The sequence below is a fragment of the Scleropages formosus genome, chromosome 1 (genome assembly GCF_900964775.1).
Source record: "Scleropages formosus chromosome 1, fSclFor1.1, whole genome shotgun sequence".
In the NCBI taxonomy this organism is placed as follows: domain Eukaryota; kingdom Metazoa; phylum Chordata; class Actinopteri; order Osteoglossiformes; family Osteoglossidae; genus Scleropages; species Scleropages formosus.
The window spans coordinates 16,512,969-16,534,172 of NC_041806.1; the positions used below are offsets into that span (position 1 = coordinate 16,512,969).

The window sequence follows — 21,204 nt, forward strand, 5'->3', positions numbered from 1 at the left end:
GCATTACCATTTATAGACAGTTATAAGAGTTCTGATTCAGTGTTTTATATATAGACCCATGAGTAATAATATGTTCCTTTTACAACTGTTACTTCAATGACCCAACAGATAAACCCAGTATCTCATCTGTCTTATATTCCAGTTCTTAGTGGATGCAATGAACTGTGGTCTTCCTACAAGTCTTCCATTAATGCTTAGAAATGAAAGAATTTAACAAATGTAACCAAAATGAGCCTTGAAATCAGGAAGCATCACATGTACTGTACAGGAGTGGACATGTTTCTAAAGATAACGCAATGGTTTTGTACCCTTGATGCCACATGAAAAAGTGCCCAAATTCTTGGGACCAAAAAGGTTGATCCACATCATGGCAATTAGCATGGTACACCGGTTTCAACACGTTTCTGCTGGAAAGCCAAAAATATTTCGGTCTGTAGCCACTAGGGCATTGAATAAAGGGGCTGAGTCCCTTTCAGGAGCTCAATGTTCACCCACTGAACACAGGTGCAGCAGTTCCCTGCAAATAAAGATCCAGCTTCCAGCTCTTAGCTTCCTACTATCTCCTGCAGTGCGGAACCCAGGTCTGGATACTGGAACTTGTAGCCTGTCTCCAGTGTTTTCTTAGGTGTCACCCACTGGCCCTCTGTGAGCACCACTGCCCTCTCTGCACCCAGAAGTGCCCTGATGACGATGCCAGGTACAGGAAATAGAGTTGGGCGCTGCAGAGCCTGGCCCAGAGCCTTCGTGAACTCATAATTGGTGTTGTGGGCAGGAGCAACGCCATTGTAGATCTCTGGAGCGCTGATGGTTGGGTCAGGAGAAGGTTCCAGGGAACGGGCTATTATTCCTGCCAGGTCAGCAACATGAATCCAAGGGAACGGCTGTTGCCCGGACCCCAGGGTGCCACCCAAGCCCAGCCAGAATGGTGTTAACATCTGCTTCATAGCACCCCCGTTTCGACCAAGCACCACCCCTAATTGGGAAGAGAAAAAGGCAAGAAGGAATATTTTTCACTACTACACTCCTGTGGTACACAGGTTACTAAAAAATGTGAATCCCAGCCCAGACTGACCTGCCCTGATTATCACCTGTCTGGTGTTTTGGGCCACATTTTCAGGAAGACGTCCCGTCCCTTCCCACTCTTTCACCAGTTTGGAGAGGAAGTCGTAGGGCGTCCACTCACTTTCCTCAGAGTACTCCGCTGTCCGACTTGGTTTATAACATGCTAGAAAAGAAAGAAAGAGGTCCATGCGACTGGAATTTTACCACTTAAAGATCATTTTATATCTTTTCTGTTTCACAGAATTGCACAGCGTGTGAAGTATGAACAAAAGTATCACGACTAGGGAATGATCTGTGTGTGCGTAGTGTGTGTGAAGATGCTGAAATTCCCAGAAGGAACAGATCTGACAAAAGTCTGTTTCTTTATGCCATTTACAACAAATCAGCTTCAGAAATTACATTTATTATAGACTGATTTCATTCTTTTCCTTTTGTGATGGCCGTTGAATTAATTTCTGCATCTATCTGCAGAGTAATAAATATTTACTGGGTTCAAAAAACTGCTGTGGGCCTTCCATAACGACCCCCAAAAGGCTTGACACCAAGTACTGTGGAAAGATCTCTGAGGAAGTTTATTTCTTGACAGCTTTAGTCTGCTACCTTTACAAGACTAAGTATCTGTTGGAAACAGGGCTGAGTAGCCCTGGGAAATTAAGGGTTTTCTAAACACTCACCTACTCCTGTGACAAGGACCCAGGACTTAGGGGGGCTGCTAGAGGAGGCAATGGCTTGAACAAGAGATCTTGTAGTATCTATCCGACTGGAGAATAGCTCCTTCTTGTAACTCTCATTCCACCTGATGCATGGAAAGGAAAACAGTGAAATATACACAATAGAGTATCTGTCAAATATACCAATAACCACATGCTTACAGAAACACAGTACAAGTCAAAATAACATCTCTGTTGTTATGATTACCCATAAAAAATGTCTCACCTGCGGAAGGGATTCAACAGGATCTCCCCAGCCAGATTAACGGCACCCTCACATGGTGGGAGGCCACCACACTCCAGATCAGCCTGTAAGTTATGAATCAGGGCTATCAAACTCATTCATTTACATTTATTTATTTAACAGATGCTTTTCTCCAAGTCACCTTCTAATGAACTCTATGTAATGTTATCAACCCACACACCTTATTCATCCATACATCAGTGGAACACACTCTCTCTGTCACTCACACACTATGGGTGAACCTGAACAGCATGTCTTTGGACTGTGGGAGGAAACCCACACAGAACACGAACATGCAAACTACACACAGGCTGAGTGGGGATCGAACCCACATCCTCTCGCATCCCTCAGGTGCTGTAAGACAGCAGAGCTACTTGCTGTGTCACCCATTTACATTAATTCACTTAGCCAACACTTTTCTCAAAAGCAATTTACAATTGCTTTTTAATAATCGCAAATTACAACATATTACAGTTTCAATATTTACAATGGTAAATAAGCATTCCTACAGTTACAATTTAGAGTACCAGGTGGAGGTGGGATTCCACCCTTCAGGTCCAAAGGCAGGAGCTTTAAGTTTAACCACTATGCTACCAGCTGTTTTTTACAATAATGTTCATGGTTTTCATCACTCCCGATCATTATTGTGTATTACATTTACCAATTAAATTAGAAAAATGTACAGGGGTGGGTGTAAACTGTGATCTAAACAAACAGCTCTGAAACAGAGATGGCTAATAAATGCATGTTACCCATGTGATTCTTCCAGGACCCGGCTGTCGTGAAATAATGGTGACTTCATGACCTTTTCTGCGTAGCAGCTGCGTTAGTTCTCTGCCTACAAAACCCGAACCTCCACCTGGGAAAAGCGAATCGTTACTAAAATATTTATCATTATAATTAACACATTTATGTAGCACACAACCTATGACGTAAGGATCACTGCCGTGAACAGCGCGTGTACTGAAATAACACTGAAACTGTACAACTGCGCATGCGCCACCGGGAAAGTTACGAAAGCTGAGCGCAGCTTCTGTATCTATTTCCAGAAAAAGTGACCTTGATAACAACATATCGGGCTTCACCAACATACACGACTATACAAAAGCTAAGAAAGTTCGTGACATGTGGTTTAATTCACTGCGTCAGTCAAGGATTTTCAATGCATACACTAAATGTCTTAAACTGCGATCAGGACAACGAACGTAGCAGATAAACATACCTATGAGGACTCTCATAACGTCTGCTTTTAGTATCCTAACAATGAGGGATTAGATGCCGCACGAATCTCTTGCGAAGCAGCTAATTTTGATTATAGTAACAATCCTCCGCAAACGTCATGACCTGAAACGTCACAGAGTGAACTAGCCAATAGGCGAGCTTTTTCCCGTCACATGTTCAGCAGGAAATTGAGGTCTTAGCCTAGGTCGTTCATTAAGGAGCAACGTGGTCGATCAGAGAACCGATTTTTATAGTTATTCGCTTAAAAAGATTTGTCGATCATTTTAAATGATTGTATTTCATACACGATTTCAAAGGGAAAATTTGGCATGCACGATTATGTAATTCGACGCAGCATGTAGTATATGCGATCATTCATTACAGAAGGGTTGCATGTAAAATTACATTGTATTTTACGAAGTGAGATTTAAACTCACTGAATTGAATTTTAGAGTTATATATTATAAGTAATATATAAGTTATAGTAAATTATACAGTTAAACTTGAGTAACTGCGCGCAAAATTTAATAATTCAATAGATTAAATAATGTAACGAATAAACTGGAAATGTCTGATTTTAAATGTGAATATATATATTAACAGTATATTTATTAAAGTAATGATCAATTTATGAATAAGAATGTGAGGTAATCTCGGGCCTGTAAAATATTTCAAGTGAATCAGGTGAGAGCGCTCCTGCTTATTCCGTCGAAATGCTCGGTTCTTCAGAGCACTTTTCTCCTGTACCGCAAATTTTAGTTTTTTTTATTAGCTTTGTTTGTAGATTTAAGATGATCGAAAGGTTGTTAATTTATGTCCAAGAAACGTGATTTTTGAGACAAAAGTATGATATGTGAGAGTAAGTGTGAGAAAGCCCAATGCGGTCAAAAAATGGCAAAATACAGTTTAAATGAGCTATTACAACGGGAGGAGTCTAGAATAGTGACATTTTAATACAGGAAGATTTGAATTTAATTCTATTTTGGAAAAATATTTTTACATGAATGTAATGTGCAGGACTGAGTCTGTTCTAAACAGTCCATGACATGGATGATGGAAGGGTTTCCAAATTGCAGAAAGTGCTATAGATAAAACACTGGATTTCCTGGATTGAAGTCCCCATAATTACCTTTATTCCTATAAATGTAATCATTACAAGAATAAATATTTATTTATAATGTATTGATTTTTTTCTGTTAGAATAATTATGCAGGCCTCCTGCCCCAGGTAGGTGTTATTCTCAGTATGTTAAAGTCCAAGATAACTAACAAATTAAGAAAATATAAATTCTAATCCTGGATTCTGATTTTACAGCAGGGTTTAAAGGAGTTGTTCTCAAATGATTCTATTCTTTTGTAGTTCTGTGTCCCCGTTTTTTACATCTGACGTTTCAGTCCATCAGAATCTAATCTTTCAAGGGTTAATGATGTGTTAATTTCTTAAAAGAAACTCCGTGCTTAAAATAAACTTAAAAAAATAAACATGTTTTCTTACGTTTGCTCGGTTAATACTAATTCGATGGAAACGGCATAGGTATCAATATCTTATTACTTTGCTACAGTTATCTCTGTCAGCATATACCCACAGTAACGAAATAGAAATGAGTAATACATTATTGTCGTCGTTACTAATAAATAAATTTGCATGTTAATAGGTAATACAGTGACCAGTGAATTAAAAGAAGGTAAATAATTAAGAATTTCATATCACTGTGCCACATGATCTGGGAGGAAGCTGTTGAGGCTCAAACTGTTCCTGTCTCTGAATTCTGATCCTGGATCAGTGCGCTAGGTTCCCCGACACACCGTGTTATTGGCGATGGGGGGGAAAAAGAAGCACGTGGTTTGATAACAGACTATAAAGCGACCTCCCAGGGACAGTTTGTTCTTTCTCTGTCCGGCTGCAGCCAGAATGAGGAGTAGTGGTGGTTAGCTACTCAGGTGTCCGTGGCTGCAGGCGTGCTTTAGAATAGAAAGCTTTTTTTAAATTATTAAATCGTGTTGCGCAGCATTGCGATTAGATATCTTAGTGAGCGCGTTATTGGTATTCAGCCAGTGAGACCGATGTTTTGTCTCTACATTTCCGATTTCGTTTTTTGACTGCAGTTGGTTGTTTGTCGGGACTCGAGGGCTCGCCTCTACACCGAGTTCAGAAAACGTGTCTATAATTTGTATATTGACGGAGGATAAGCGGCAAAGGGGTTTTCGTTTTATTTCTGAGCCTCACATCCGATTGCGTTCCGCCGACAGACCGGTGGAGGTCGCGAGAACCTGCCGGTTCAGGCTGCCCGTGAGACGCGTCTCCGGATGGTCTAGCTGTGCGCTTGGCTTGGTAGGACGCCTGACCCATGCCTGGACCATTTTTTTAAATTCAGCGGTATCTGAAGTAGTACAGGTGCGGTGTTCAGCGCACTGCCGGGAAACCAGTGGTTTTACGCTGTTAACAGGTGCAGCAATGCGGCGACGCCGGCGTAAACGGCCCATATGCATTCTATATACATCGAATCGCAGTGTTGTGGCTGCGCTGGGCCACAGCTTGTTCACCACGTGGTGTGTGCGTGATGCAGGCGAGAAGCGCTCGCGTGGGGTAGCCGTAGCCTAGGAGGTCCGTATCGGGCGCGAGCGCGCGCTGGCTTCCAGCGGGTCGGGTGGCTGATGGTACAAGGAGACAAGGGCGAAGACTTGAGACGCGGTTATTTACCGAACATGACTGAGGAGTGCAGTCGTTGCAGGTTTGCTTCCGGTGACCAGCTGCAGTTAAGAGACGGGTAAGTGGTGTCCACTGTGTCCACGAGGCCGATCAAAAGGCGACAAAACAAATGGTGCAGGAAGGCCGTGCTGTGATGAGTTGCATGTTAGTCCGTGTTTCACCTGAAAATCACATGATTACACACATGCGCTGAGCAGGTCATCTCGTAAACTTTTTTTTTTTTTTTTTTTGGTCTGTTCCTGAGTGACATTACATTTTCACTTGTATTTACATTTACCTCCTGTTCTTCGGTAGATCCTGAAACCAGGAAGGAGAGGATCGCTGCTCCTACACTTCTAGACTTGTCCAGCACAGTTCTGATGCAAAATTTTATGTAGTTTTATAACTTAATAAAATATACTGGCTATGCACTTGGTGTCTGTGGAAGTTTCTTGAAGGGTAAAAGTCCCATAATTTCCTTGTGTTCCTATAAATATGGTCTTTAAGAACTTAAAATGTTTTTCTAATATGTATTGATTTCAAATAAAACATTTCTGCATTATGTCGACACACACACACATTTTCAGAACCGCTTGTCCCATACGGGGTCACGGGAAACCGAAACCTACCTGGTAACACAGGGCGTAAGGCCGGAGGGGGAGGGGACACACCCAGGACGGGATGCCAGTCCATCACAAGGCACCCCAAGCAGGACTCGAACCGCAGACCCACTGAAGAGCAGGACCCAGTCCAACCCACTGCGCCACCGCGCCCCCTCCATTATGTAGACCTGAAGTCTATTTTTCAGTCCATTGAAGTCCAAGGGGAGACAGAAGTTATGAAATGGTGGAGACCTCATTCATAATACAACTTATCCTAAATTTACATCAATGCTCTTTGAAGAGTTTCAGTTCCTTCAAGGGCTTAATGCCAATACAAAACATCAGTTTGGAAGAGAATAAATAAGCAGGTTTGTGCAGTACTGTTGCCCTGTTTCTAGGATTAAACTTACTTGAATGTTGTGGGGCACATTTATTGCAAGATCATATTGGAATACATAAATGAGGTATTGCATACAGTGTACTGTGCATTACTGTGGTACAATGGGTTAAATCCTTTATTCCTTACTGCAGGAGCCAGTATGACAGCTGCCCCCCCACTCTTATCTTTGCTTCCAGTGGTTCTTGGTGAATATAAACACCTTAAATATACAAGCAGGAGTGAATTACACCAACTTTCTATAAAACATTCCTGTTAAACTATTACATACTGTATATTGATATTCTATCATTTTTGTGTGTTTTATTTTCCCTTTGTGTAAATAAAACTTATTTCAAGGTCAAACGATGTATGAATTTAGAGTGCCAGTTGGATATTAACAGTTGTCTATAGTTTTGGAAAACTGAAAATATTCCTACGTGCATGTCTAATTTCTGGAAAACCTAGTTGAATGACCCAAGGCGCTTATTGCAGGATGGAACGCTGAATTTCTTCAGCGAGTTGGAACTTGAGCGCTTCTGTGAATGTAATTTACATTTTTGCCACTTGGCCCATGTTGGTAGTGCTCACTTCACATCCATTCTGGTGGGATCACTAACCGTTCTAATTTATAAATTACAAATTACATTAAAAATTACATTTATTAATTTAGCAGACGCTTTTCCAAGCGACGTCTCATAGAAAATGTGTGTATTACCTTAGCAGAAAGAGAGACTTAAATGCAGACACGTGATTCTAAGCACAGTTATCACTTTCCACCATGTACATCACACGAGTAGCTGCCTCAAAGTTCATCCGTTATTCAACAGTTATCTGAAATGTTATAGCGCATAAACATTTCCACATTAGTGCTTAAGGGATGGGAGAAGTGAGTCCGGAAGAGGTGAATTACATTTCAGAAGAAGTACCCATTAACATATTTCTTTGCAGTACATATTAGAATTACAGAAATTTTTATATATAACAGCCAGTTAAACAAGTATTATTAAAAAATTTTCATAGAAGTTTGCGAAGGTAGGTCAAAATGTTCTGCATTGTTAGGAACGTTAATTGTCAGGATGGCCGAGCGGTCTAAGGCGCTGCGTTCAGGTCGCAGTCTCCCCTGGAGGCGTGGGTTCGAATCCCACTTCTGACAAGTTGCATTTTATTTTCTATTTTAAACATTCTAGTACTTTCCGAAACTACAATAAACAGTTATTACCATATTGCTTTTATTCGGCGGCTGATTAGATATACGAGGCGTACGAGTAGGCAACTCCTCGGTCCAGTCGATTAGGAGACTCGTCAATCAGCGTTGCTCAGCCATATATACGTTTCACATTAAACATAAAAGATATACATTTTTGCCTCAAAACTTAAACCCTGCTAACAGTCTTTTATTAGTTTTGCGCCATTTTGTTCGCCACTGGATGTTAGAAAGCAGGCAACAGAGAGATAAAAAAAAACCCTTAAAGGAAAATGACATACCATACGTCACAAAAAGGATAATAATTAACATCCTTTTACATTATTATTAGCAAGATTAATTGCATTTGTTGCTCACATTCAGCACTAGAGGAACTGCTTTTGTTGCGAAATTCCTTTCCGTAAGTGACGTAAAACGGCATTTCTGGACAATTTGTAACATGAACAGGCAACTCTAAGTTTAGCCTCTTTTTTTGTTTTATAGCCGGAAGTCGAGGCTGTTTGTTTCTTTCTTTCTTCTCACAATTTCAAACAGTCCTGTCTCTGTAACCCTGCTTTCAAGTGATAAATCACTGTAACATAAACATTTCCGTGTTCATATACAGAATCGCCCCTCAAAGGAAAATGACACACGTCACAAAAATGATAATAATTAACATCCTTTTACATTATTCTTAGCATGATTAATTGCATTGTTGCTCACGTTCAGCACTAGACTAAAGGGACATCGGGAACCCCGCGAACTGCCCTCCCTCTCAACAATGGGCGCCATTCCCGCTCGGGAACTCGCGCACGGCACGTAAGCAGAAGTACTCTAGGGACTGGTTGCTGCATCACTAAGGGGGTGGGAATTCCAAGGAAATTCTCTGCAACATGAAACTGCTGCCTTACTGTCCAAAGTGTATCGTCATCATGGCCAGCGTTTAAAATGACTAAATTAGGTTTTGTGTAACATGTCTGCCTGAAAGCAGAAAACTGCTAACTGGCAGTGCTGCTTCAGCTCAGCTTGGGACACTTCCTAACCAAATCTGCATTTAATGGATTATTTTTGTGCTCTTAGTACATTTTATGTGAGAGAATCACTGCGAATATAAAGTTTTTTCGTTAAATTGTAACAATTAGTATTCCACTTTGTCTTTTTGAATCATGGAAGATTATTTTATGTAGTGCCATGGTCTTGGAGGAACATTGTTTCATTTCACTGTGTACTGTACCAGCTGTATATGGTTGAAATGACATTAAAGCATCTCTTGAGTCCTGAGTCTCTATATCTCGGCCAAGAGTCTGGGAGAAACAATTGACTCGAGTCAGTCTTTCTGTTGGCGCATCGAAGCCGCAACCCGGTCCTGCCGATACATCCTCCATAATATTCATAGGATCTGTCCCTACCTCACAATTGACTGCACAATTACTTGTCCAGGCCATGGTGACTTCCAGTCTAGACTACTGCAACTCTCTCCTGTGTGGCCTTCCTTCTACTGCCATCAAACCTCTGTAGCTGATACAGAATGCTGCTGCACGAGTTGTGTTCGATTTGCCAAAGTATTCCCACGTATCTCCTCTACTCATTTCTCTGCACTGGCTTCCTATAGCTGCCTGAATCAAATTCAAGACCCTGGTTATTGTCTACAAATGCATCAATAGAGCTGCTCCCAGCTATTTACAAGACTTGATCATCCACTACATCCCAGCCAGACCTCTTTGGTCATATACTTCTGCTCGATTGGTGGTCCTGCACACGAGAGGTAAAGCACAGAGGTTCTTGGTTCCGGCTCCATTGTGATGGAATGACTTTCCCCTCTCACTCAGAACTACAGACACTGTCTACATTCAAGAAGGGTCTGAAAACTCACCTCTTCTGGACCCATTTTGCCCAAGATCTCTCCAGCTCACCTGTGGTGTAAAAGTTTATGCACCGTAACTTCATGATCTTCTCCAGATAGGCCTTTACACAACCGCTACTCCAGTAATTGTATGTGATTGGTTGTTTGTGTACCTTGTTCTTAAAAAAAAATTTGGTAGGATTCATCTATCCTGCATTTTATGCACCTACTCAATTTATGAACATTGCTGCCTCAAGAGGAAGGTAGCAAACTAAGTTTACTTAATCACGTCTGCAGCCATGTCTCTTTCTCTTAATGTAATGCATAAATTGTATTTTTGCTGAGATGTACATCACTTTAGAGAAAAGCATCTGCTAAATGAATAAATGTAAATGTATACTGAGACAATTTTGAGACGCCCATTCCAATATCTGCTCAGGCCCACAGCTGAGACGGATCAAAAGATTATGAAAGTAGGGGTCAGTTGACGTAGTAGAGACTTGTACCTGCACAGCACCTAACAAACTAACCTGACCTAACTGTACTTGCCCTCAGAGACAGGATGTGGGAACCTGCTCCTGCGACACAGCCCTTTCATGTGTTTTCATGTGACACCCCTGAAAGATGCTAGCTGTTAGCAATACACTACATATAGTAACTTAGTTATACACTAATGTGTTCAGCATCACCTTCAACACTGTCATGAGGACATTGGTGCAGCTTTTTACTCCAATTATGAAACTGTTGACACTTAGTTTGGATTATAAGAAGCCACACAAGAACATTTGGCCCTGTGTGTTAAAACTGAACAAGTGTTTTGTATCTTTGCACAGGAGAATTTCTATAGTGCATTTTGTATAGCGTGAAAATGACAAACGGGCACCTCAGGCCCAGACTCATAGTGCTGGTTTCCCAAATCATAGGACCAAGTTCTTCTTAAGGAGAATCTCCATTCAGACAGAATTCCAGAACAAGACTTAAACTCTCCCTGTGAAACCAGTCCATAATGTTTTTAGGGCAATTTGGAGACTTGGAACACCAAAAGATTTACAGCCAGTTTTTGGAACTGCACTACTTCTTTGAATTAAGCTTCAAGGTTGGGCTACACACATTGAATTTTGTTTAATTCTGCATACTCTGCATATAACCTCAATGTGCACTTCAGGACAGCACTACGATACCTGCACACATCACAAAAAAAAAAAAACAGAACACCTGTTCCACACATATGCATATTTATTGTAAAAAATACATATAAAACAACTTTTTTTAGACATACAAAAGATTTGGGCATATAAACAGTATCAGAATTGAAACCAGGAGAACAATCAATTTGAATAATACATATTTACAATTTAATAAATAAATACTAAATTGTTAAATAGACTGAGAAGGCAGATTGTCCACATTTCTCAATGCAACAAATTCAAATGTCTAGGTAATGATCGTCACTGATCGTAATACATCTGCGCTTCAAAATTCATCATTACTATTAAAGCCAGAAGTTAATGTGGAGGCTGTGTGTATTTGGAGAATTATGTTTATGCTTTCAAGTCTTTTGGTTTTGGGTTTAAAAAAAAAAAAAAACACCTTGGGAATTGTACCCATGGAAGTAAACTTTAAATTATTGCACCACAAATGAGAAGGGGAAGTGGAAGGGAACGTTTAATCCAACATGATGTGGACTTTCTTTGACCCACTGGTACAAAACAATCACCATCACCATCAACCACTAATCATGTTTAATATAATTTGTGCCAACAAAACTTACACTGTCACTGGAGTTTCCAGGGACTTCTCAAATCAAGACAGTGTATGGGAGACAAGGGCAACCTTGACAGAATCCCTACACTGTGGTGGGACCATTGCACCAAATGAGACGGGAAATTTGAAGGGGGGGGGGGGGGGGAATAAAAACCCTGCACGGAGACTACATGACCATCCCTAAACCTCACTCCAACATCTCTTGGCTACAAAACAAATGAGACATGTGGAAAAAGACAAAAGCTGTAAATAATTAAAAATAAAGAAGAAATTGTGAAAGCCGACCCCAAAGGATGTCAGCAGCAGCAGTTCTGCAGATTTCTGACCCATAAACACACCTGCAGAAAATTAAAATGTCCACAACCAGACTGAGCCCAGCAGTTGTTTCATCCATAGAAAAACCAAAAGCATTTTAATAAACACAGCAAACATTCTTACATGAATATCTATATGAGCTACAACCCCTTTTCTTTGAGTTACAGAACGACAGCTGCGGGTCTGCTCACACTGCTTTGTTGATCTAATCAGGGTTATTATAATAATAAGCTCCTGGATTTGTGACCAATCTCCCAGGGAGGGCAGTAATTCTCATCGGCTGGTCACTGCTCCAGCTAGAGGCCAGACGGCAGCCATATGGAGCAAAGTTTTGTCCCTGTGGTGCACAGGGATGTTAAAAGAACACCGGCTCTTTTAAAGCAAACAACTACGTCCAAAACATTTTCCCCTGCACCAGCTGGAGCTCCAGTAGTCAGGTCATTCAGGTAACACTGTTGGCTGTAAAGCATGGAGTGAACAGCTCCTGAGTTCAACAACCATCTACTGCAGCGTTGTTCATAACTGTCTCAAAGGTTCAGACACGGTTTTAAAGTGCTAAATGTGGCTGTGACACAGTAAGGGAGACAGTGCTTTGGGACAGGCCACTAGCTCTCCCAAATCACCATGGTACAGCACACATCAGAAAGGTAGACATATGGTTTTCCTTGGCACTGGCATGGCTAAATACTACAGCGATAATGGGTAATGTGTGTACTGGCAAGGTCTAAGCAGGAGGGAACCCCAGTGAAGACTGGCACACTACTGCTTCCCACCCTGACTTAGAGACACCGCAGTGGTGAAAAAGTAACCACAGGTGGCTGTGTCCTCAAAAAACATTTCTGGTTGTGGAAACATTACAAAAACATTGTAAAAATGTGACAACTCCAGAAGAGAGTTGCCCTTCAGATGTAACAGTTTGGCATCAACCCAACAGTTTGCTGGACAGTCCACAAAGAGAGAAAACTTGTGACAAACTAATAGAGGAACAAAAACAGCACTGAAGTCAAACACCTGGTCACTCGCAGAAAAGCCTGCTTAGGATTCTTCCTTTCCATGACCTGGAGTCCCCTTGGCAACACCAGTGAAAACACATTGAAAACACACACCTTTCTTCGCAGAGCTCCCTGTAAAACCTATTGGTACCACGCTGGAACAGTTGAGGCTTTAATAGCAAAAGCCAAGCATCGTTTTTTTACTAACCTTAACAGTTTGGAAAAGTGATGAAATAAAGCGCATTCTCTTGGTTCCAGAGTGTGACAAAAGTTTACACTCGAGCGCCGAGCTGAGCTAAACACAAGTTAGCCGTGACACCAGCCATCGCTCAGTCGCAGCAAACATAGGTCTTGAAGTTCTTCTGCATTTTCTTTTTTGCACAGTTGCAACAAATTCTGCCCTGAAGGGGGAGGAAAAGAAAAGAAGCAAATGTACATTTCAGAACTTGCAAATACAATTTGTAGTCAATCAGATCGATGAGAGACAAGGATGAGAACAAAGACACGACATGCAGACATACACATACACGTGTGGAGCAGACACAGGATCTCGCAGCGAAGATCAGAAGCTTTATGTCTTCACACACAAAACCAAAGCAAAGTTTGTCAGAGGAAGAGAAAGAGGAAGTGTACATATGCTCTAGCACTTGCATACATACTTTACCTGTAATGTTCAGACGCTTGACAAGAAGTTCAGTCAAAGGGGTGCTCTGGACAGCAGGCTTTCACTTTGCACCATGAGTCAATACAGCTGGAAAGAGTGAAGAGAGCTCATCATTACCTCCCACCATGAGCACTTCAATATCAAATATTATAACCACCCATTCAGCTACAAAGACAACAGTAAAGAATGTTACTGCTATGCAGCACATCCCAACGCTGCCAACTGCTCAGGTCATTACCCATGATGCTTACCTCTTGTGGTAGACACAGAGGCAGGCAAGACGGGCAATTGTCTCCCCCTGAATCAAATCCTCCAGGCAAATGGAACATTCCCCAGAGTCCTTGGCCAGAGTGTCAGCTTTAGTGCGATAGGGAAAAAGACAAGGTGGATCATGTCAGATAAGGCTTCTCAGCATTTAAAAACCACACAGATGCCTGTTTCTATCTACATAGATCATTAATATTTACATTCATTCTTCTAATAAAAATTAATTCTTTGATGCCCTGTTGTTAACTACTTGGCCCAAAGCCTATCCCTGAAGCTAACCACTGAATACATCCTCCATAGAGCAATCCCACTCACACACACACACACACTTTCTGAACCGCTTATCCCATACGGGGTCGCGGGGAACCGGAGCCTAACCCGGCAACACAGGGCGTAAGGCCAGAGGGGGAGGGGACACACCCAGGACGGGACGCCAGTCCGTCGCAAGGCACCCCAAGCGGGACTCGAACCCCAGACCCACTGGAAAGCAGGACCTGGTCCAACCCACTGCGCCACCGTGCCCCCTCACCTGTACACACTAGGGACAATTTAGTCACCAATTCACATCTTTGGACTGTGGGAGGAAACCAGAGCATGAAGAGAAGATGCAAGCCTCACACAGACTGAGGTGGATTCAAACCACAACACCCCCCATGACGGTGCTGCCCTTGCTTTACCAGTGGTACCATTTACTCTGATATCTTGCATTTTTTGTACTTGTCCTTTTTTTGCAAGAACAATTATACAATAATTTGGTGAAACAACTAAAGTGTCCAAGATACTCACTGTTGTAGGGGAGTGGGGGGGACGTGAGGCAGCTCAGCAGGTGGTCTTCAATCCTACTGCCTGGAAAAGGCTTGGAGCAGAAAGGACAGCGGATTGCTAGAGAGGAGAGAGGAGAGGCAGGAAGGTGTCATCACAGCATATGTGCTGCATCTGGGTAGAAACTGCAGCATTTCAAGCACACCCTGAAGGACAGTGGGGCAGGTGGACAAGGGAGCAAGACCCAGACAGACACAGTAAGAGGGTTAGTTTATACACAGCATGTGTCTTGGAGTGAGGCTGAGCAGGTAACAGGAATGTACTGAGCGCATCCTTTCAAGACTCACAAAAATTCAAATCATTCGCCACCCAAAATTAAAAATATTGTCAGTCTCAGACTTGGGGGGATGGTGGGGGGGGGGGGGGGGGAAACAACCCCAGACACAGACCTTCCAACTGTTGCCAATTAAACACAAACCATTAAGCCATGATTAAGAGGCTAATGGGATCATTTGCAGAAAGAAAAGAGGAAAAAAAAAAAAAAAAAATTCTCCCAGGCAGACTGAACTGTATTATGCCAGGCAACGTGACCGTGTCCCTCGGATGAATCTGTTTCCGTATCTGAGGAGTTTCTAAAATGAGCTCAGTGGAATCAAGGCAGTCCACTCATAAAAAACAAAAAAAAACAATAAAATAAACCAGACAACTGGCATTACTGCATTTTCACTGTTGACAAGATCGCTTGTCTGCCCTCTTGACACACAAAACTGGACCGCTGCCAAGTAAACGCAAGAGACACTGACCCACTTTACCACGATGGCCTGTAGGCGCAGCTCGGCGGACAGAGGAAAGCCCTCTGGTGCACAGGCTCTGTTGGCAACGCAGGACAGACATGCACACACAGATACTCCTCCAAGCACCGCGTTCCCAACACACGCGGCACCGACCGCTCACACTTGCAAGGAGAACAAATACCTGTAACTCGGCTGCATAACAGAAAATGCGAGTCTCAACATGAGAATTTCTGAGCAGAGACCCCCCGGCCTTCTTCAGTGCCAAGTGCCGTTAAAAAGAAGTTTGCACAACTTTCACAACACATCCTCCTCTCAACCGCATTGCTTAAGTCATGTTCTTAGCCAACAAAAGGTGCGGCATTTGGACTACTGGTACCGATGGGTATTCTGCTCAACAAACGTGGACAGCGGTGGGGGAACCATGCTGTAACTTTTAAAGAGGTTTAGACACCACAAACAGGAGCTCATGGGGGAGAGACCACGGGGCCAGGTGTGAGACACGGCCATGAAGGCATGGTGCCTCTCCCAGGACCTTCACTGCTCCCTTCTGGTTCAACCAGCACACCTCAGACTTCAGTCCCAACACCAAGTTATCTCACCTGCAGAGATATACCAAGAGTTGAATGTAATAGCGACTGGCAGAAGGATGATTTCACAGCCTTGGTTAAGTCTGGGGTGCGCTTGGACAGCAGGCTGGAGTGACCCAGCACCACATGAGGGCTCGCAGGTCACAGCTGGAGATGTGGACTTGGACAAAAGAGTCTGCTAAATGAACAGATGTGGATGTATGCAACAGCGTTGCTAGGGCAGCTCTACAGATGATGCCAACAGGCCGAAAAAACAAATCAGGAAGTCTGTTTCAGTCCCGTGAGTTAGGCTAGAGTCTCTGAAGGGACTTGTAGACATCCACTCTAAAACTGCTCTCCATCATAAACAGTCTCACCAGAGCTGAAGATAAGAGCTCAGTTGTGTTACCTGGGGTCCCTCTTGCCACTTGGGCTTCACAATGAGTCCTCTCACTGTTGGAGACACACACACACACACACACACACACACAGAACTGCTTGACCCATACGGGGTAGCCGGAGCCTAACCCGTCTATTGCTACGCATTTTCTTTATTTGCACACTTTCGCAGTCTCATGGACACCTGTCAAAACACGACAGTAACTGTCCAAAGTCATCTGCCACTGTATTGTTGGGTATATGCTGCTATAACCTTGTGACATTCCCCCTGGGATCAATGAAGTTCTTACCTATCAATGTATTGATTATCAGTAAATGCATCACTCAAGGGTACTGTGGCAGTAGCATGGAGAAAGGCTGGAACTGGTGACCTCTGGGCTAAAAGTCCATGTTTGTCATGCTAATAGTTTTGTTAAATGCCTGCACATTGTCAATGAGCTTTGGAACCCATGTACTGCTGCTACTGTGGGACAGTTTTGGTCACTCGAACAAAACCAGTCATTATCACCAGGAGCAGAACTTGTGTGTGCTGAACACATAGTTCTGGAGGTAAAAAATTAATTAAAAGTAACCTCCGGTTAAAGTATTTAACATGACTGCTTATAATGCATTTTACACATCTGTGTATTATTACCATAACAGCATGTGTAAAAATTTATATAAACAAACTTCAACTCAATACTGTCGAGTAACAAGTTTCTAATCTTACCCACAATGTAAACACCTGTCACGATAAAGGAATTTAAAAAAAATAATCTGTGTTTCTGTTTACTTTGCAAACAAACAAACAATCACAATGCATCTGGCTGGGGAAAATTTTAAAAAGCATGCAAGGTTTTATGTAGCTGCTCAGTTACTGCAAAATTGATAATCCTGTTGCAGCTTCTGCTTCTATGTGACATAGTATGTCATTGCTTAAGGCGGGCATGATTATTTTACTGTGTCTGTCTGTAAGTGAAGAGCTGATATCATGCGTCAATACGGGCGTTATGACAGGCTGAACAAATGGTAGTGACAAATGGAGACACCCCACATCTCCGATTACACAGTAGTGATACAGCAGAGTACATAATGATTATACACCACTATATTAACCCTGATTACAGTAGTGATACAGGGACAGTGATATACAGGGAGGGACAGTACGATTATGTACGTTATACACCTGATTACAGCGTACCAGTGTACAATGAATGAATGATTACAACACAGTACTCATACGGAGAGTAGTATACAGGTAGGAGAGTAAGGACAAAGCGGGAGACTGTGATTGTAGCCCCGCACCACCCTACAGAGCCGAGCCGAGCGCACATCGTCACCGCACGAACACGGCTTCTGCAGCACAAGCCCTCGCTTATTCTGCGACATGTTCGCACTCGCTGGCTGCGCACTCACTGACTCACCGTCCCTCGGCACAAAGAGGCGGCGGCGGCGGCGGGCGGACGGACGCGGACGAACTTACTGCCATGGCGATTGTTGACTCGGTACAGGCCGATCCACGCATCGGAAACGGGCCGCGTGTTGGCGGCCCGGGCGCGGGCGGACCGTGCGGAGCCGTTCCGGCCGGAAGAAGAATGTCGATTCACGGGCAGGCGTTCCGAGAAAGTGCGCTGAGGGATGCGGCCTGTGTCCGCCGCGGACAGCACATCTCCGTGGCCGTCCGGCTCGGGGCCTTGCTCGTCTGTGTGTTTTCCGGGGGTGCTGCTCTCGTCCGACGGGTCCGCCTGGTCGCCACGGGGAGGGCTTCCGTCAGCCGCAATCCCGGCGGCGCTCGCATGCTGTCCCTGGTCGGAGTCGCTACCCTCTTCCGAGCGACTACGGCTCGCTTCCGAGTCTTGTTCGAAACTCCCCGAGAAACCCACCACCAGGCTAGTGGGCCTCTTGCTCCGCACGCGGCGGTACGTCTCCCGACTTATGCCGTCTTTCGCGAAAGCCGACGGCACGGCGTCTTCTTGTAGGCGACTCGACCTCGTCCCCATGACTGGACCCCTCGCGCTGCTTTTTTCCTCTTCCTTCCGCCCGTCGGTACGAGTGAGCGACGCCTCCACAAGGGTTGCGTGGTCCTCTGTCTCTCAAAAGCCGCCCTGCAGTCCTAGACTAACCGCTGGACATTTTCCGCTCTTCGACGCTCCCACACTCCTCGCCCAGGCGGTCCCTCTCGCTGAAAAAAGCGAGAAGTGAGGACTGGTTTCTTCCTCTGTTGACTTGTGCTGTGACGTCACAAAGCCAGGAGAACTTTTCGTCCAACCACGTAGCAGGAAGTGGGCTTCATTTGATCTGTATTTAAATTCGTGTAACGTAGCAAATGAAATTTTCATGTCGCGGAAGCAGGCGAACCGGCCGGTTAGACACGTGATTTTACGATCAGTTTCGCAGTGCAAAAGTACATCCTTGTGTAGACGAAATGAACTCAGAAGCAAACAAACGCTGGAATCAGTCTTTGTTTTCAAACGTTGTAAATGGATGTGTTTTATGCATTAAACAGAGAGTGTGTGCGATCGAAGCAAAGACCTGAGACGTCATAATTCACATTTGGCAGGTAAAGGTCTGTTCAAAGTGTGTGAATGTGAGTGTGTTTGATTGCCCTGTGATGGACTGCCGTCCTGCGCAGTCTACTCTGCGTCCCTGCTTTAGAGTGAGCGGCTATTTTATTTGTGCGTATTAGAAGAAATATTTCGTTTACACGCAAAGATTGTTTACAAAATGTAAATCAAAACAACCTAAATGATAATATCATTTTTGAAATAAAGAATAACACACACGCAAAGTATTAAAACACATGGAATACAACAATTATCCAAAACTTCTCAAACACCGCAAGTACAACTAAAATTTATTAAACAAAAAAGAACTTATGTCCTCTTATTAAAAGGACAGATGAAATTCAACACAATAAAAACCACGCTCTCATTTAATAGGCTTTTAAACTAGATTACAACAAACACTAAACCCATAATCGGATTTCAAACTATCGACTAGACTGTAGTCTAAAATCTGTTCGCATCCTTTACCCACACATTGACTGAAACCGCTTGTCACAAGGGGGATCGCGGCGAACCGGAGCCTAACCCGGCAACACAGGGCGTAGGGCTGGAGGGGGAGGGGACACACCCAGGACGGGACGCCAGTCCATCACAAGGCACTCCAAGCGGCACTTGAACTCCAGACCCGCCAGAGAGCAGGACCCGGACAAACTCGCTGCACTACCGCGCCACCGCACCCCCCTCCTTCCATGTTACATTTTCTAAAATTTGTCAAATCCATGGTAGCTTCATTTAATAGAGTTAAAAACATCAACACATGAATACATAAAAACAACAACCAAAACACAATATAACCATTAACACAATTAAATATTAATTTAATAACAAATTAAAATCAATTAAACCTAAGGTAAAATGAACACAAGGAGCGATAGCGCAACATCTTATTATTATTATTATTATTATTATTATTATTATTATACGATTGTCCCATTATTCATATGTGTGCTTTTATAAACATAATTTCACTCAAGGACCTTTTCAAATCAACACTTCCTGTTACATCGTAAGCTGGTGGAAATCCCTTGGATGGAACTGGTCCTTGATCACTAAACTCTCTGGTGGCCAAACAGCGGAATCATCCTGCGGATATTCCCCTTCTCCTATTTCCAGAGTAGTCCCATATTCTATCTTCTGATTGGTTCATGGGCGTTTCCCTTGACCAATCCGCGCAGTAGTTGCCAATCCAGGAAGTAGGAGTCGACGGCAGCGGAGTGGCACGAACGCAGCGCCAGCTTGTATGGCGTTGTATGCTGTGTTGTTCATGTAATGGTTTAGTTTATTTCTTTCAACAAGCGGACACTAGTTACATACGACAGGAAGACACACTTTCGGTAAGAATCAAGAATGCAGTTTGTGTGGTGTAATACACGATGTATTGTCGCGCGTCAGTTCAACTTACACACAGTAACATCACAATTTTATGATAAAAAAGCTCTGCAGTTAGCGTACGCTTATGTTAAGCATAGCGCGCATTATATAAGTAAAAATGTCTAAAGTGAGAGTGGCTTTCAGGTGTATTCTTGTAGAGTCCGACTCTGTCCGAGACAAAAGTGAACTTTGCTCTTCTTGTTCTTCCAGCAGGCTGAGCACACAGTTGATCTGCAGCCTTCAGACGGGTACGAAGTAACACTCCACCCTCACTTATTAAATACTAGTAAATACCGTCGCCTAAAAATAACACAAAGTGTATTGCTTCTGTTCCAAACTGGCATTTGCTCACACAGTCACACTTTGATGTTACTTTTTTGTCCCAGATGTCCTGTTCATTTATCATTTTTAGTCTTTTGAGTGTGGCGTTACTCGTATTTTATTTTAAATCACTTACATAGAGGTTCTTGGCTTTTCAGCTACTGACCAGCTGATACCGATTCATGAAGTTTTAAGAACGATCACATAAGTAGAATAGATAGAGAACTTGGGGCAGGGAACAGCCTGCAAGGGAGGCCAATCCAACACAGGGAAACTGGGGACTCTAAATTACGAGTAGTGTCCAACTCACCTGAAAAATGTCTTTGTGGGTGGCAACCAGAGCACCTAGAGGAAACAAAGGGCAAACGGAGAGAACATGCTGGACTCGCACTTATGTCCAGCTGCCCAGATCAGGAACTGAGGCGCCAGTGCAACCTGCTGTGTCACAATGCCACCCAATTATGTGTAAAATAACATTTTAAAAATCATTTAACTAGGTTGTCACAAAATACTT

The 21,204-nt window shown here is 43.2% G+C and overlaps 3 protein-coding genes and 2 non-coding genes across 11 annotated transcripts in view; 3 read left to right on the forward strand and 2 right to left on the reverse strand.

Moving 5' to 3' along the window:
- Positions 1-22: 22 nt before the first annotated feature.
- sdr39u1 (short chain dehydrogenase/reductase family 39U, member 1) lies at positions 23-3,364 on the reverse strand. Its single transcript, XM_018758095.2, has 6 exons — positions 3,239-3,364; positions 2,769-2,875; positions 1,999-2,081; positions 1,737-1,858; positions 1,073-1,225; positions 23-973 (listed from the first exon to the last, which is right to left on the reverse strand). Exons 1-6 carry the CDS (start codon positions 3,252-3,254, stop codon positions 546-548), a joined length of 909 nt encoding a protein of 302 aa, XP_018613611.2. The 5' UTR covers positions 3,255-3,364; the 3' UTR covers positions 23-545.
- Positions 3,365-6,068: 2,704 nt separating this feature from the next.
- LOC114912396 (small nucleolar RNA SNORD126) lies at positions 6,069-6,146 on the forward strand. The gene has a single exon (XR_003798253.1). It is a non-coding gene; the product is annotated as a small nucleolar RNA SNORD126 (small nucleolar RNA).
- Positions 6,147-7,976: 1,830 nt separating this feature from the next.
- trnal-cag (transfer RNA leucine (anticodon CAG)) lies at positions 7,977-8,059 on the forward strand. The gene has a single exon. It is a non-coding gene; the product is annotated as a tRNA-Leu (tRNA).
- Positions 8,060-12,756: 4,697 nt separating this feature from the next.
- On the reverse strand, positions 12,757-18,691 carry LOC108937829 (E3 ubiquitin-protein ligase ZNRF2). Its single transcript, XM_029250267.1, has 5 exons — positions 17,918-18,691; positions 14,721-14,816; positions 13,919-14,024; positions 13,668-13,754; positions 12,757-13,404 (listed from the first exon to the last, which is right to left on the reverse strand). The coding sequence occupies exons 1-4, from the start codon at positions 18,432-18,434 to the stop codon at positions 13,697-13,699; spliced, it is 777 nt and encodes a 258-aa protein (XP_029106100.1). The 5' UTR covers positions 18,435-18,691; the 3' UTR covers positions 12,757-13,404; positions 13,668-13,696.
- Positions 18,692-20,197: 1,506 nt separating this feature from the next.
- tep1 (telomerase-associated protein 1) overlaps positions 20,198-21,204 on the forward strand; it is a 34,264-nt gene continuing 33,257 nt past the window's right edge. For 4 of the 7 annotated variants that reach the window (XR_003797536.1, XM_018758025.2, XM_029249991.1 and 1 more), the window contains exon 1: positions 20,198-20,332. Coding sequence is in view for 3 of the 7 variants with exons in the window: in XM_018758025.2 (XP_018613541.2) it covers positions 20,249-20,332 (84 nt within the window). In the remaining 4 variants the exon portion in view is untranslated. Of the gene's footprint in view, positions 20,333-20,579; positions 20,656-21,204 lie in introns of all 7 variants that reach the window. The other 3 variants (XM_018758023.2, XM_018758022.2, XM_018758024.2) reach the window with 3 other exon arrangements.

Excerpts from the sequence above, each read along its gene's own strand:
- sdr39u1 (XM_018758095.2), bottom strand. Across the intron at positions 1,226-1,736 it reads GGTCCTTGTCACAGGAGTAG|CATGTTATAAACCAAGTCGG; the intron begins GTGAGTGTTTAG and ends TTTCTTTTCTAG. Across the intron at positions 974-1,072 it reads ACAGGTGATAATCAGGGCAG|GGGTGGTGCTTGGTCGAAAC; the intron begins GTCAGTCTGGGC and ends CTTCCCAATTAG.
- LOC108937829 (XM_029250267.1), bottom strand. The coding sequence starts at position 18,434 with ATGGGGACGAGGTCGAGTCGCCTACAAGAAGACGCCGTGCCGTCGGCT. Across the intron at positions 14,025-14,720 it reads CCCCCCACTCCCCTACAACA|CTGACACTCTGGCCAAGGAC; the intron begins GTGAGTATCTTG and ends ATCGCACTAAAG. Across the intron at positions 13,755-13,918 it reads CTCTGTGTCTACCACAAGAG|CTGTATTGACTCATGGTGCA; the intron begins GTAAGCATCATG and ends CACTCTTTCCAG.